A 17,125-nucleotide genomic window follows, 5' to 3' on the forward strand; every position below is an offset into this window, starting at 1 on the left:
TGGGGCAGAACTCTAGTTATGAAAAGAATACAAACCTCAAGTATAGGGCACCTAAGTAAACCCCTCCCCGGAGAAAGGAGAACCAGAAACAACTGTAGCTTAGTGATTCTGAAAACTTTTGGTCCCAGACCCCTTTAATAATCATTAAAAATTACTGGGGCTGGAGATATGGCTCAGCGGTAGCGCGCTCGCCTGGCATGCGTGCGGCCCGGGTTCGATCCTCAGCACCACATACCAACAAAGATGTTGTGTCCGCCGAGAACTAAAAAATAAATATTAAAAATTCTCTCTCTCTCTCCTTTCTCACTCTCTCTAAAAAAAAAAAAAAAAATTACTGAAGACTCCTAAGAGCTTTTATTATACTTGTCAATATGACTCTGTTCATCATAGTAGAAATTAAAACTCCAGTATGCTCCAAATGCTGATGAGCAGTCACTACTGTGACTATGACAAGCCTATCACAAGCTTATGACACGAAAACTCCCTGTTATCAGTGACATGATTTGATCCTATGAGCCTTTATGCTGGCTGGAAGGACCCTCACACCTGACTGTCATTGCACCACGTTACATGGCCACCGGGAACATCCACATGCACCCCATGAGAGAACAAGACAAAAAGGGCGGTCAGCACCTGGCACCACTATGGAGATGACTGGGCCTGTGAGCTCTCTGCAAGAGTCCTGGAGGCCCTTCAGGGGCCTGGAAGCATTTGGAGAACTGCAGCTTCAGTCCCATAAACACCCCAAATAGAAATGTATCATTTCAAAGTGATTCACCTGGCTTTTTTTTCTGGCCACGCTACTGCCGTACCTCGTGGCTGGCCATCGACTCGGGTTAAAGAGTTAGATCGATGTCGCTGGTCTGCGTTCGGAGGAAACAAGCAAGTTCAGCATCAGTGACTAACTGTGCACCAGTGGAAGTTCTTTCAATCAGCTGCCACTTCTCCAGGAAATGACACCTAACTCACAGGCCAGAGCTGCTCAAGCAAGCAGACCATCGAACAGTGGCACTTTCAACAGTCCCACTGATGAGTCATGTATGACTGAGGAGCAACCAGCCCAAAGCACAGACAAAGACAACACTGGGTGACTGTCAATAGCTCCTGCTTAGGCATAGCACACCAATTCAGTGGGTGCCACATGGGATTTATTAGATTATTGGCACTGTAACTATAGGATGATAAATTCTAAGACATATCAATACAAATTAAAACTTGTTCTGCCAACATTAACTAAAATTACTACACCAGAATTAGATGATTCAGTTTCGAGGAACATTATTTTACTCAACAGTAGCAAGAAGAGGTGACGAAGGGGCTGTGGAGGGGACTGTGCTCTCACCAGGGCTGTCCTCTGCCTGCACTGCTTTCTGCTGCTTCTGCCTCAGTGGCAATAAAGGATGGGAGGGGCTAAAGGCAGAAGTTCCTTTCCCACTAAATGGAAAAAGAATTTGAGAAAAAAAAAATCACTAGTTAATCAAACTTCAAGTTCCAAATCAAATGCACATAAAATAACAGACCATTATGAATTCATGTTAAGGAGTGAACAACTTAAAAGTTCTCTGGCAAAAATTAATTTCTATAAAATTGAACCAAGAAAGAATACCAAGAACTTCAAACTTGAGATAAAAATCCACAGCTACAGACAGGGATGTGGTACTTCTGGTTACAGTGTGTAACACAGCCAGTTCCCAAGCCCCCAGCAACACTCAAGCACACAGCCAGGTGATCTTTTGAGACAAGCAAAAAAGAGAAAAAGCAATTGCCTGAAAAAGATGACTTTCAAAACTGCACATTCTTGGTTCAGTGAAAGACCACAAAGATGACTGCACCATATCCAGCCAACTCTAACTCAGGTGGCTCTGAGTGACCTGAACGGGATGGGATTCCCCACCCAGAGAAGCAGGGGTGCTGTCCAGTCCTGGTGGCTGAGGACGTGAGAGCCATGTCCACCAGGAGCTCCAGAGCTGCCCGCAGCACTCCACTTCTGCCTTACAGTTCAGAAAGGCGAGGGGCAGCGAGAAGTGTGTGTACAGCTGTGCTGTGAGGTGTGCCCCTGAAGAGCCCCGAAGGTACAGGAAGGGCACTGGTCAGTGGGCACGGCTCCCAGCAGTCAGAACACTGGCCTCACAGGGCAGCTACTCTGGCTATTTCACTCTCAGGAGAACTTGGACAAGGGAGAAGTGACAAAGGTAAGAGCAGATTGAGTCCCCTGGCCACAGCTAAGAAGCCTACAGACACAAAGGCAGGGGGTCATCCAGGGTCAGAATAGAGAAACACAATGGGGCAGGGGTGATAGAGAGGCAGGAGAGAGCAGGAGGGAGGGAGAGAAGGACAACGGGAGGGGTAGGAGAGAGTTAGGGAGCAGTGTGGCTGCCAGCAGAATGGCTGGGGGTGCAGGGGTCCCCGAGGAGCTGGGCAGGCAAGGGAACACCTGCCCAGGGCTGCTCACAGCTCCTATGGCTGTTAGCCACCAGCCCAGTTGCAAAGAGAAACACAGTTATTAGAGTGTGCTACAGGAGAGATCCCAATGAGCAAAAACCTCAGGGTGCACAGGGAGGTAGAAAGCAGGCCCACAGCGTGCACCCATGACACCCAGCACCCATGACATCTGTGTGCACACACACACTGCTAATGTGGGACTGGAATGTGGAGAAAGGACACCCATGCCTCAGCACAGATGTCAGCCAGAGCGCTCCACCTCTACTCCAAGAGTCCATCCCAGGCCTCAGCCCCACACAGAACATGGCAAACCCCGCCCTGAAGAGCACCAGGGAACTGCCTCGGCCTCCAAGGACTCCTTCCTCCTAACTCAACTCTGCAGCCCAAGACAACAGAGGTCTTCATGCCACACAGCCCCACAGAATCACTCAGCAACAAGCTCTGCTCAAAAATCACTCTAAGTACTGCTATACTCTTAAAGCCTAGCTCAATCTCCACGTTTAAAAACTACCTTCTGGGCTGGGGTGTAGCTGAGTGGTAGAGCGCTTGCTCAGCCTGAGGGAGGCCCTGGATTCCATCCCAGCACCACAGAGTAATAGTAACAGCAATAACAGACAATGACAGGTGCGTCAACATGTTCACACGCCAGGCACAGACTCCCTCATCCTGCCCTGCAGCTGCCAATCTGCCCCAGATCCACTCAGTCCAGTCAGGTGCCGATGACCAAAAACACTTGAAACAGCTCTGTTTACTATCTCACCAGAGCCAAGTGAATTGCTTGCTAAAATTAAAGAAGCAAACTAATATTCTTCCTGGGTAGGTCTATCTCTGAGAAAACAATTCACAGTACTTGAGATGCAAAGAGGATTTCATTCTTTATATATTCTATACACATACACACACACACACACACACACACACACACACACCACATCCTATCAGACTCTGCAACAAAGCAAATTTAAAATGTCATTTAATTCTTCTACTCTTCAGACCATGTTAAACTATGTGATTTACTGTGGACAGAGCTGGAGAAACACCTATGCTGTGGACAGCACCAGAACTGGAAGCACGGGCTTGAAAGAACTAGGCACCAGGGCCCGCAAGAGGCTGGCACCATTGCTGGCCTCTAGCCAGAGGGTCAGGGCAGGAGCACAGGCTGCCACGGCTACTCTTCTGTGCTTTATGTATGACCTATTGAAAAGATAACTTTAATTAAAACTTCGGGCGACGATGAAAAGGGAAACAAGGTAGTGAATTAATTCTGAAAGCACAGAGGTAGACTTACAGACACTCAGCTTCTTCGGGATGGAGGTGGTACCTATGTCCGCCTTCGGCTGGTGGCTGAGTAGGTGGCGGCAGGTCAGCGGGACTCAGTGCAGCAGGGCTGCCCAGGAAGCTGCGCTTGGTTGCATTGGAGATGGGGACAGGAGGCCGGCTACTTTTCTGCTGCAATGCCGTTTTAGCTGCAAAAATAGCAATTTTACAGAAATATTCATATTATTCATGGTTACTTAGAACATAGCAAGAAGCACAGAAAACTACCTGCAGTTTTTTTTTTGTTGTTCTTTTTAGATACTTGTATTTTGACATATTATATGTTCAGGGAGAATAGCTTACTCTAAGTAGGAGCTGGCCAACCTGTCTGCCCTTCACAGGGTTCTGGGTAGGCTGCTCGAGCCTGGGCATGATGGTGCAGGTGGTCACTCACCATCTTTCAGCTCCTGAACATCCCTGGGCTGGACGAAGTCTGGCTTGACATTCTCAAACCACCAGAAAAGCTCAGCAATGAAGACCATGAGGTTTGGCTGAAGGGAAGAGGGGCACACCGTGAGCCCTCATGAGCCCTGTGAGCACTGTGAGCATGGCGCTCAAGGCCTTGAGACAGGGAGGGGCCACCTCACCTTGAGCACCAGGGGCGCGTAGAGCATGTCTTCCAGGGTGAGGTAGAAGCACTTGCTCAGGTGCTGGTTGGAGAACTCCCTCAGCAGCCGGATGTTGTACAAGCTGTCGGCCAGCGACGGCACCTCCTTCAGACAAATGTCTAGCAGACACAGAGAGGCAGTGTTAGCCTCTGCCCCGAGGGGGTGCACACAGGTGTGACTCTGAACAAAACCACCTTGTTAGTAAGCTTTACACACGACAATAGACACAGGAGGAAAATGCTCAAGGAAAAGCGATGAGATGGCCAACCCTACGCATCCCACAGAAACCCCGAGATTCCAAGGGTGGTCTTCCACTGCGCTCTCCCCTTTGAGTATTTGAGTTTGCAAAAGAGCCTTGCTGCATGTGGTTAGAGAATGGCAGTTTCCTTTGGCAATGGAAACCCTGTGCACTCAGTCATGTCCAGATGGCAAGGTGTGGGCAGGGAAAAGCAGAAAATCCAAACTATTAGGGAAGGTCAGAGTCCCCAGACCAGAAGATTGCACAGCACACGTCTCTTCCATGAAACAGAGATCTTTGCTGTCACACTCAGGGGAGGCCAATGCAGGATGTCATGCCCTCGATCAGTAAATGCAGTACAGGCAAGGATTCCCTAGGCCACTAAAAAGGAGACTCTGAGACAGTGTCCCTTGTCAAGACTGTCCCTCGTCCGCCTCTGCTTTGCTGTGAAAGTCATGTTAAAACAGAGGAAGTGCTGGGCTGGCTCTCAGAGGCAGGGCACGTGCCCAGAGTGCACCAGGGCCTGGGCTTCATCCACAGCACCACAACAAACAAAAAGCCCCAAGGGGGTAAAAATTTGCTCTAGGATGTAGGCTCTCTGTTCACCTCACAGATTGTTTCTTTTGCTGAGAAGAAACTTTTTATTTGAGTCCATCCCATTTATTGATTTTAATTGGTTTTAATTCTTGCGCTACAGGAGTCTTGTTAAGGAAGTTGGGATCTACTTTTTCTTTATTAGGTGTAGGGTCTCTGGTTTAATTCCTAGGTCCTTGATCCACTTTGAGTTGAGTTTTGTGCATGGTGAGAGATAGGAGTTTAATTTAATTTTGTTGCATATGGATTTCCAGTTTTCCCAGCACCATTTGTTGAGCAGGCTGTCTTTTCTCCAATGCATGTTTTTGGCGCCTTTGTCTAATATGAGATAACTGTAATCATGTGGGTTAGTCTCTGTGTCCTCTATTCTGTACCATTGGTCCATCAGTCTGTTTTGGTGCCAGTACCAGCAGTTTTTGTTACTATTGCTCTATAGTATAGTTTAAGGCCTGGTATAGTGATGCCACCTGCTTCACTCTTCCTGCTAAGGATTGCTTTCGCTATTCTGGGTCTCTTATTTTTCCAGATGAATTTCATGATTGATTTTTCTATTTCTATGAGGAATGCCATTGGGATTTTGATTGGAATTGCATTAAATCTATATAGTGCTTTTGGTAGTATGGTCATTTTGATAATATTAATTCTGCCTATCCAACAGCAAGGTACATGTTTCCATCTCCTAAGGTCTTCTTTGATTTCTTTCTTTAGGGTTCTGTAGTTTTCATTCTATAGATCTTTTACCTCTTTCATTAAGTTCATTCTTAAGTATTTTTTTTTTTTAGGCTATTGTAAATGGGGTAGTTTTCCTCATTTCCTTCTCAGAGGATTTGTCACTGATATTCAGAAATGCCTTTGATTTATGGGTGTTGATTTTAATTTTTTTTAATATTTATTTTTTAGGTGTAGATGGACACAACACAATGCCTTTATTTATTTATTTTTTTATGTGGTGCTGAGGATCAAACCCGGGTCCCGCCCGTACTAGGTGAGCCCTCTACCGCTGAGCCACAACCCCAGCCCCAAGGGTGTTGATTTTATAACCTGCTACTTTGCTGAATTCTTTTACTAGTTCTAAAAATTTTCTGGTGGAGCTTTTTGGGTCTTCTAGGTATAGAATCATATCATCAGCAAATAGGGCTGATTTAAGTTATTTTCCTATACCCCTCATACATCAGATAGAGCACTAATCTCTAGGGTATATAAAGAACTGAAAAAGCTAAACACCAAAAAAACAAGAACCCAATCAATAAATGGGCCAAGAACATGAACAGACACTTCTCAGAAGAGAATATTAAATCAATCAATGTTGATTTAATATTCTCTTCTGAGAAGAGAAAATGTTCATCATCTTTAGCAATTAGAGAAATGCAAATCAAAACTACTCTAAGACCATCCCACTCCAGTCAGAATGGCAGCTATTATGAAGACAAACAACAATAACTGTGGGCGAGGATGTGGGGAAAAAGGCACACTCATACATTGCAGGTAGGACTGCAAATTAGTGCAGCCAATATGGAAAGCAGTATGGAGATTCCTTGGAAAACTTGGAATGGAACCACCATTTGACCCAGCTATCCCTCTCCTCGGACTATATCCAAAGGACTTAAAAACAGCATACTACAGGGACACGGAAACATCAATGTTTACAGGAGCACAGTTCACAATAGCTAAATTGTGGAGCCAACCTAGAAGCCTTTCAGTAGATGAAAGGATTAAAAAATGTGGCATATATACACAATGGAATATTACTCATCAATAAAAGAGAATAAAATCATGGCATTTGCAGGAATAAAATAAGAATAAAATCATGGATGCAGTCGGAGAAAATAATGCTAAGTGAAGTTAGCCAATCCCAAAAAAACAAATGTCGAATGTTTTCTCTGATATAAGGTGATTGACTCATAGTGGGGTAGCGAGGAGGAACATGGGAGGAATAGACGAACTCTAGATAGGGCAGAGCGGTGGGAGGGGAAGGGTGCGGGTAGGGGGTTAGCAATGATGGTGGAATGTGATGGACATCATTATCCAAAGTACATGTATGAAGACATGAATTAGTGTGAACATACTTCATATACAAACAGAGATATGAAAAACTGTGTTCTATATGTGTAATAAAAATTGTGATACATTCCGCTGTCATGTATATAAAAAATAAAAGCAATTAAAAAGGGTGGGGCTGGGATTGTGGCTCAGCAGTAGAGAGCTCGTCTAGGACGTGTGAGGCCCTGGGTTCAATCCTCAGCACCACGTAAAAATAAATATACAAAATAAAGGTATTGTGTCCAACTACTTGTGAAAAATAAATATTAAAAAAAAAAAAGCCCCAAAGAAGTTGGAGTACTCACCTTGGGGCTGGGTGGGGTACTGGGGATTGGATCCCGGGGTACTCTACCACTGAACCACAACCCCAGCCCTTTTATTTTTTATCTTGAGATAGGGACTTGCCAGGTTGCCTAGACTGATCTCAAACTTGAGATCTTCCTGCCTTAGCCTCCCACCCTGCTGGGATTATAGGCATACACCACAACGCCTGGTGCTAACTCATTTGAAATTAACTTTATTTCTAAGTTTAAAAAATGTTCAAAGGTTTACAAGTATGTACAAATTAGATTGTTTTTCAAGACCTTAACTGGTACTTCTGAGGTCTAGGTGTTTAGTCTAAGGATGGGTGCTGTCTGTCACCAATGAGACTAATCAGTCTTCCCCTCTCCCTGCAGAGTGCAAGACCCACCCTGCAACAGCAGCCTACAGTCTCTCTTCTGGATTCTGTGTGCACGTCTTTTGTTACAGGTAACTATCCCTGAGCAGGGCCATGCCATCTTAGCTCACAGAAAGTTAAACAAAAGTTGGCATTCACAGAACAAGTGCCCATGTTCTTGTTCCTCAAAGTTAACCTGGCTAGGGCCCAGGTGCAGCTCAATGGGAGAGTGTGCCTAGCAATTGTGAGCTCGGTTTCACCTAGCACTGCAAAAAAAAAAAAAAAACTTGGCTAAAATCTAGAACAATTTAAGCAATGAAATAAATGAATTAAAACCCACTGAATTAAATAAAAATCTATAAGGGCATAAAGATGTATTCTGAAACATGAATAAATAAGCCTACGGGCAAAGGGCGGGCTTCTAGGAGCGGGATGCTAGTGAACACCACAATGGCACGTGGCGAGACTGGACCAGATCTCTGATGAGAACTGGAGTTAAGGCCCCGCGCCTCTCCCACAGACAAGCCAGTCACTATGAAGCCAAGTCAAATGGTCAAGTGGGGAAATGCAGCCCACCAGGCCAGCACTGCCAAGGCCACAGGGGCAGCTGTGCTGGAGGGACCTGCCCCACAACAAGGTCACACAAGCTGAAGGCAGAAGCCTGCAGATTCAAGGGAGCCAAGGGAAACCAAGGACCCAGGGGGCCAGGAGTGGCCTACAATGCCCCTGCTACCCAGTGACACAGCACAATGAGTGGGGAGGCTGGAGGCATAGTGCACAGAGACCCTGAGCACTGCCTGAAACAAGCTCACCAAAACAAAGTGCTACGAAACGAGTGCTCTGCCTGGGCCCCCCAGGGACTGCAGAAAGTCCCACTGCCTGCCAGTGTCTGTGAAAATACAGGTATTTATTGGATTGGCAATAAATCTGCAGGACACTCTGGAGAAATCACACTTTTCAGGCTTTGACTCGTCACCCAAGAAAGCGAAGTCTTCTTCCAAGCGCCACAGAAAAGCCTGTGGTTTTTTTCTTCTTCCAGTTTTTAAAATACTTCACACTTTTCTCTCACATCCCTTTTGTTGGCTTCACTCCCGGTTCTGAACAGTTGTCCCTGCATTATACACAGGACATTCGTACTGGGCAGATGCTGACGGGGTTCACTGCCACCCAGGGAAGGCGCCATGAAGGTTAAGCCACATCTCCAGCAGGCCAGAGCTGCTCCTTCTGGGAGGCCATGTGAACGCGCCTGGCTGCTGCATCCTTGCTGTCTAGCACCTTATGCAGCATTTCCCATCTGTCAGTCAGGAAAGCAGCCCAAATGCCCCTCAGGGGCACAGAAGAGACCACTCTATCCCTAGTGTCAGGGTAAAAGCTCCTCTTAAAAACATCCAATGGCGGGGGGTGCTGGGATAGAGCTCTATTGGTAAAGTGCTTGCCTTGCATGCACAAGGCCCTGGGTTCAATCCCCAGCACAAAAAAAGAAAAAAGAAATCCTTAGGGGACATGGCTTCATTGGTTGAGTGCTTGCCTTTCATGTACAGGGCCCAGGGTTCAATCCTTGCCACCACATTTAAAAAAAAGCAAAACATGGGCTGGGGATGTGGCTCAAGCGGTAGCGCGCTCGCCTGGCATGCGTGCGGCCCGGGTTCGATCCTCCAGCACCACATACAAACAAAGATGTTGTGTCCGCCAATAACTAATAAATAAATAAATGTTTTTTTTTTTTTTTAAAGAGAGAGTGAGAGAGGAGAGAGAGAGAGAGAGAGAATTTTTAATATTTATTTCTTAGTTCTCGGCGGACACAACATCTTTGTTGGTATGTGGTGCTGAGGATCGAACCCGGGCCGCACGCATGCCAGGCGAGCGCGCCACCGCTCGAGCCACATCCCCAGCCCCTAAATAAATGTTAAAAAAAAAAAAAAAAAAAAGCAAAACAAGGGGGCTGGGTGCAATGGTGCACGCCTGTAATCTCAGCAGCTTGGGAGGCTGAGGCAGGAGGATCATGAGTTCAAAGCCAGCCTCAGCAAAAGCAAGGCACTAAGCAACTCAGTGAGACCCTGTCTCTAAATAAAACACAAAGGGGTGTGGCTCAGTGGCCGAGTGCCCCTGAATTCAATCCCCAGTATCAAAATGAAGAACAAGCTTTTAGTTTACATATTTTTCTTTAGAACTTAAAATTTTTTAAATAATTTATTATTTTGCTATTGAATTTGCTTTAATTTTTAAATCTTTCACTTTTAACATGTTACACAAAGTCTTAAACCACAGAGAATTTTTTTAAGCTTAAAAAGTGACTCTGCCTCCCAACCTAGCATGGAGGGGCAGACTACACCCACTGTGCTGTGCTGGTGAGAGTGCCAGGCCCAGGAGGAGAGGCATCTCTAAGGCCCCCTGCAGGGTGGTGGTCAGCTCCAGAGGGAGCTTCCCTTCCCGCAGGTTAGCTGCACAGCACCTGCTTGGGTCCTGCTGCAACTGCTCCGGGGTGTCCTGCCTGCCCGGGTCTACATGCTCCCTGGGGGACGCTCCAGCCTGAGTGCTGGTGCTCCTGCAGCCTCCCTCCTCCCCTTGACAACAAACCACCAGAGCCTCTGGCTCTGGGGCACTGTGGTGTCTCACTCTAGGACTGCCACTGCTGTCTTCCCATCCCGTCTCATGGGTGTCGGCCTGCGTGCTGTGTCTTCCCATCTCCCAGAAGTGGAGCCAAAGACAGCCATGAGGGCAGGGAGAGGAAGCTCACAGGGTGCGTAGGGAGAGAATGAGAGGATGCAGAGGAGCCAGCCAGGGAAAGCCCAGGGTGCACTAGGTCTGCAGCCATGTCTTCAGTGGGCTCCATCAAGGTCATCTTCTAGAGGTGCCTGCACATGCACTTCAACCACTTTGTTTTTTGGTTGTTGATGGACCTTCATTTTATTCATTTATTTTTATTTGCAAGTGGTGCCGAGAATCAAACCCAGCGCCTCACACAGGCTAGGCAAGTGCTCTACCACTGAGCCCCAGCCCCAGCCCCAGCCCTCAACTGCTTATTTTTAAAAAGTGCACTCCACGATGGCTGTTGACGGTGTCTCTTCAGCGTCTGTCATGCCGCACATGGACCTGTGGGCTACTCCTTATAATGCTGTTGCTTTCACCATCTTGACACTCTGCTCCCAGCTGCTCTGGGCTTCAGCATGGCTGTGCCACCCTGCGCTGTTCACCACCAACCACAACCCCATCCCCACTACGTCCTTCAGGAAGAACCAGGTCAGCGGACTGGAAGATAGAGCTGAGAAAGTGTTGAGGGCCACAGCTGAGTCGGGATGACGCATGGCATTATTGCCAGAAGTAGTGGTTGAGAGGTGACGCCAAGCCATTAAGATGATGACTTTTGAGTTCTCGCGGAGTTCCCGTTGAGTTCCGGTTGAGCTCTCATGGGGATTCCTGAAGAGTCCATGTTGGTTGGGGAAGTTCCGGTGGAGGGAGTTCCGGTTGGTGTGTGGTGTGTTCCTGAAGGAGCCACGTGGGTGGCGTTCGGGAGAGTTCCCAGGGAGTGTGCGTGGAATGCTGTTGGAGTTCAGGCAATAAAGTTTCCTGTTTGTAGATACAAATGCTTTGTGGCAGCTCGGTGATTTGTGCCCAGCTAGACTGTGGCAAGAAGGCACTGCCCTGGGTAGGAGAGTGAGGGCGAAAGTGCCCTGGCGAGGCACAGGAGGCCCAGCAAGGCCGCTGAGCATCCCCGCGTCTTCCTTAGGCTCTCCGCTCTGCCCTTTGTATCCGTCACCAAGCCACACCTTCTGTTCTCTCCCACCTGTCTTGGTGCTGAGCCTGGAGACAACCATCTCCTTGTGTGGCTTCAGAGGGGAAGCTCTATGCTAGAATTCCCCCTGGTCCCGGCCACTTCTGACACCCACCTTTCCCCAGACACCCACACCACAGAGCAAAGTGCCTCAGCCTTTCTCCCACCCACTTCCTCCTGACCCAGACGGCACTGGGGAGCCTCCTGGAATTTGAGGGTGATCCTAGGGTTGTTCTAGCCCTCTCCCTGAGGCATCCCCCTTGCCCCCCGGCCCACATGTGGGCTCTCTCTGGAGGCAGAGGGGCCTCCCAGCCCTTCAAGTGCAGTTCCATCTTGCCCAGAGCACACACCTGTGGTTCAGCTATTCAGGAGGCTATAGCAATAGGAGCAGTTGAACAAATCTGAGACTAGACCAGCCTGGACAGCACAGCAAGACCCCATCTCAAAAAAAAAAAAAAAAAAAAAAAAGGCAGTTCTGTGTCTATGAGGTGATTCTGTGTGTAAAAAGAATATTATATGGCCAGGTGCTGTGCCATATGCCCGTGCCTATGGCACAGTGATTTGAGAGACTCAGGCAAGAGGATCCTAAGTGTGAGGTCAGCTTCAACAACTTAGTAAGGCTCCTAACAACTTAGCAAGACCTTTTCTCAAAATAAAAATAAAGGGCTGGGGATGTGGCTCAGTGGCTAAGCACCCTGGGTTCAATCCCCAGTATCAAAAAAAAAAAAAAAAAAAGACTAATACATGGCACACCCATACTCCCACAGGGCACCACGCCACTCAGGGCTGACACTGAGATATTCCCTGTGGGCGCTGCTTGGGGCTCGCCCCTGGCCTTCTGCTTGTCTGTTCCAGAAAGAAGGGCACTTGGCAAACCCCAATCGTTTAGGATCCGTGTCCCCAGAGCACCCTGGCATACAACCATCCCTGCCACTCATAGCCACCTGCTTCTTCCTCTACCCGCCGTAGGCCACCAGCTGACAGGTAAACAGGCTGAACCTGGCAGGGAACTCTGCATCCCCAAGCCAAGTTGGAGCTGTCTGAGGTCAGCTAGAGGAAGGGTCTCCAGCTTGCATCGCAACTCAGGTGAGACCCAGGCCTGGAACGGTCCCCAGACACTGTCCACATGTGCTCTCTCCCTGGAGCCCTGCCTGCGAGCAGCAGCTGGTGTCAAGGTGCACACCTCGGCCTGTAGGAAGTGCTCCACTCACCGTCCAGCTTCATCTGTTCTGGGCAGTAGTAGTGGACAACTGCCAAGAGAGCAGCCCCATCGCTGCCGTCTCGCATCAAGTCCTCCAGCAACGGGAAGCAGGGTGCCTGCCGAGCCGAGAGGTGTTCTCGCCGATAGCGGACCTGCAGTTGACAGAAGGAGAAGGGTCTTCGCGGGAGGCACGCTGCTGCAGCAAGGACCCGCGGGGCACTGGAGACAGGACAGCAGCGGTACTCCCCGCGAGAGCCCAGTATCCGGACCCCACACGACCAGACACCTGTCCACATCTCCACCCAGGACTGTGCATGGTGGCAACGATGAAGGCTCGCGCTGCCAAGGCTAATCCAACTACACTGCCGCTGCACCAGGCACACCATGACAGAGGCAGGAGGCACGTCTACACTACCAGGAGCCAACAGCAACAAACCAACGAGAAACAAGTTAAGTGGTGAATATCCTGATGCTTGGAAGAGCGAGCTCATCACTTTCCTAAGGTTAGCAGCGTGAACTGTGGTCATTACTAAAACCAAAAATCAGCATTATTATAGTGTCAGAGAAATTCCAGAAACCAGTTTAGTCAAAATTTCTCATAATGCAACCGTCAGCCACTCTAAGAAATACAACAAAGCATCAGGAAACTAAATCCGTGCAAGGTGTTCATAAAACAAACACTTGGTCAAGGCTCCCACACTTCTGCACTCAGAGGAACCACGTGCCAGGTATCCATAGCAGGCGGGTCCCTCGGCTCTATGCCCCCATCTGCTGAGCATGGCCGGTCAGTAAAAGGGCCTGCAGTGCACTCACGTCTCCTGTGTCGGCAGCCCAGTGCAGCGTTAATGCACAGCATTTCCAGCTGGCCACATTTTCTCCGAAGGGAGAACTAGAGGAAGAAACCCAGCTGTCTACAATAAGGACTGTGGATTTCTGAGAGTTCTGCAGATGAGTCCAACTTGGAGAACTGTCTCGGCAATCTAGAAATTTCGAGTTGATATCTTGGTAAGTATATTGTGTAGAGTATCAATCAGTACTTGTCCCAAGCTCCTGATGTTCTTCTAAATTTAGTGTTAAGGCTTGTTTTATGTCCATGGAATGGCCAGCACACACTCTAACTTGTTTCTCGGAGCCCCCGGCACTTGCTCCCACAGGCACCCGCCTCATACTGTACCACACGTGCAAAGTCCGCGGGTTCCAGCATGCAGTGTGCAATGGCATGCTCCAGGCCAGGCTTCCAAGGCAGCACACACGCAGTGGGCACGGCATGCAGCAAAGCAGATGGATTCTCGATTACAGATGGAAGCATGGGTGAAAGCGGGCGGCGCACTGTCTCCCGCTGCAGCCATGCAGACCCGGCTCTGCAAACCTCAGGCTACCCGTACTAAGGCAAACCTTCCTCCTGCCCATCCTCACCCAACCTCTCCTTGCTGCCACCCACCAACATCAGGGAGGATGGTACTAAGCTTTCCACTAAGGGAAACCTCCAGGGTCACTGCTCTTGGTCATGTGTTTCTGTTTCCACGAAACTCATCAGAGGCGGCACTCCCCGTGGGACAGCTCCATGTGAGCCCACGCCTAAACCACTTCTGGATCAGGCTGAGAGAGATGCAGGCCTCCATAGGGTGATTTCCTCTCCCTCCTCTTTAACACATCCAGAGAACAGCAAGGTCCCCCACTTAGGGAGGCCCAAGATAATCTGGGCCAAATAATGAAGCTATAGCACACAGGCAGCCGAAGGGGCTCAGAGAGGCCAACTAAGAAAGCTGTGTGTCCAGAAGTTCAGGGGCAGGCTCCACCCAGTGCCACAGCACTGACAAGGGCAGGCAGCAGGTTGGCTCCTCTGCAGAGTAGGCCACCAGGCGGCCCTCAGCTGGATCACTGACTCCTACTCCACAAGGTGACTGGCTTCTTCCTCTCACATGAAAAGTCACCCAACTCCAGGAGCCCGCATCTGTGCTGACCTAACTCAGATCGTTGCCTGGGAATAGAGGCACACCTCTCTGCCCACTCCACAAAGGCCCAGGGAGAAGGCCACAAGGAGGACAACAGAGAAACAGAAATTCTGGGAAAGCCCTCTCTGTTGTCCACCTGCACCCTGCAAGTGAGCCATCATCCCAAGCAGACAACCCAGCGCAGGCACACTTGAGGTGTCACATTTGAGCCCCATCAGACAAGGGAACATCGGAAGGACGTGTGACCTACGAAAAGCAACAGGGCCAGTGGGCCATCATCCACCTCTGTGTCTATCAGGAAGGGACACATTGTGTCAGTCACACTACACTGTCCACCTACAGAAGCCACTGAGACTGGGAGAAGCATAGCTGGGCTCCAAAGTGCCACACTGCCACCCTGCTCACTACAGAGTGGAACCACCCCCCGTGGACATTTAAATCAACAAACAAACAAAAACAGAACAGTTCTGGGTGCGAGCAGCTCTATGGAAGCGCGTGATGGCAACAGGATGCTCTCAGTGGCAGCTGAGGCTGGAGCACTTACGGGCACTAACTTCCAATACCACTTGGAGGGAGACTGCTCAGGAAGCAGGAAGGAAGGTGAGAGGAGCGTCAGCAGAGCAGGTCCACGGGCGGCAGGCGCGCTCACACGGCACCCACCCGGCAGAGGGGGTAGGACAGCCTCAGTGAGTCAAAGCTTTCCACTGGACAGGACCTCAGCATACCACATCGCCCGGGCGGTTCAAGGGGAAGGTGACACACCCTGCTACCTTTGCAAAGAATGCCTTGGCACTTGGGAAGGGCTGGGCACCAAGGCAAGAAGTCCACTCCAAGTGGGGAGTACCTGGTCTGTGTCTACACATGCACACGTCTGAGGGCCAAGGAGGCACAGTGCCCACAAGCCAGACCAGGGAGGCGCCCGGCCACAGCCCGTGTGTAATGCTGGTCGTGGGGAGAGGAAGCCATGAGGGGAGGCAGGACCTGGCTCTCCAGGGGGAGATGGCACAGGCTGGTGGCATCGTGCACACACCTAACTGAGGCAGACTCACCACACAGGTGCTTGGCAGAAGAGAAAATGACGCCACGGTAAGAGACTAATGCCCAGATCGTGTGACACGCCCATCTGCACCATTCTTCAACACACACATTGCCACCTGATACCTGGTACCAGGCTTCCCAGACAGCCACCAGTCCCACTATACCCCAGGGGCCACCTCGGGGATCTACAGAGGCACCGCTGGCACTGGGCGGTCTCTCCTCCTTTGCTGATATTCAGAAGCTAACTCCCAGGAAAGCCTACACCCCTGACTCAGAGCTCCCCCACCCGCACCCAGTGTACCTGCACCCTCCTGCAGGCAAAGCACCACGACCCCTTTCCAGGGATGGGTGGAAGGGAGACCAATCGCCCATGGTCAGCCCTCACCGAGGCACTGAGAACAAGGCTGCTGGGAGAATCCAAGAGGCTGGCTTCATTTTTGGTGAGTTACAAGAATAAGCAAGTAGTAGCTGCAGGTCAAATTCTTTAAAACTAGGATTAACAATAACAGTGCATTCCAGAGAAATTAAATGTGCTCTTTACCTTTTGATGAGCTGGACTTTCCAGTAATTGCTGTTTTAATTTAACTTCCTTCTCTGTTATTTCTCTCATTTTAAGATTTACCTAAAGTAGAAGAAGAATGTGTTAAGAAGGAGGCTTCTACATCCCTGGTACCTGCACCTCCATCTTCCCTCCCAGAGAGCCCCATGACACAGACACAGAGATGGAGGGGTTTCACGTGACCCAAGGCTAGCCATGGATAATAATGTCAGCCAGCCTCAGCAAGGAGACTCACATGCCTCCTGGCGCCAGCGCAAGGCTGTCCTTCAGCACACACAGCCAACACCTTCGGCAGGTGTGCTCAGGACAGGCTGGCCTGACTGGGCATAGGTCTCACCTGACCTAACACCAGGAAACAACTCTCAGCAAATTTCATGCTAAAAGCTGAGCTATACACCATTAAAAACTAGAGACATGCATACTCTCTCCTCCCCCAACTGCACAGATGAAATGAGAAGGGAAAAACGTGCATCCACACTAGAGGTGTGGTCCAAGCTGTAAGCAGAAGGCACAGGGCTAGTCATCCCTAGACTGGAGCACACACTACTCCTGCAAACCACAGCAATGAGAAAGAAGCTGCTCTGAGAGCCAAGGGAAGGACACAGGGAGTCTCGATAACATGTAAAGAAAACATGGATTAGAAAGCAGAAAACAGACAAATCTCAGTCTTATAAACAGGATTATATCTAATCAAGACAGACAA

General features: G+C 49.3%; 1 protein-coding gene across 3 annotated transcripts in view; it reads right to left on the reverse strand.

Annotated features, from left to right (window-relative positions):
• The window catches only part of Camsap1 (calmodulin regulated spectrin associated protein 1), a 58,403-nt gene that overhangs the window by 11,930 nt on the left and 29,348 nt on the right, over positions 1–17,125 (reverse strand). The window contains exons 4-11 of one of the 3 annotated variants that reach the window (XM_077797175.1): positions 16,405–16,485; positions 15,370–15,402; positions 12,881–13,022; positions 4,347–4,486; positions 4,154–4,250; positions 3,731–3,908; positions 1,343–1,434; positions 779–863 (exon numbers count right to left, since the gene is read on the reverse strand). In XM_077797175.1, coding sequence (XP_077653301.1) covers positions 779–863; positions 1,343–1,434; positions 3,731–3,908; positions 4,154–4,250; positions 4,347–4,486; positions 12,881–13,022; positions 15,370–15,402; positions 16,405–16,485 — 848 coding nt within the window. The remainder of the gene's footprint in view (positions 1–778; positions 864–1,342; positions 1,435–3,730; positions 3,909–4,153; positions 4,251–4,346; positions 4,487–12,880; positions 13,023–15,369; positions 15,403–16,404; positions 16,486–17,125) is intronic. The other 2 variants (XM_026395591.2, XM_077797174.1) reach the window with 2 other exon arrangements.

This window comes from Urocitellus parryii, chromosome 4, assembly GCF_045843805.1.
Source record: "Urocitellus parryii isolate mUroPar1 chromosome 4, mUroPar1.hap1, whole genome shotgun sequence".
NCBI classification, from domain to species: Eukaryota; Metazoa; Chordata; class Mammalia; order Rodentia; family Sciuridae; genus Urocitellus; species Urocitellus parryii.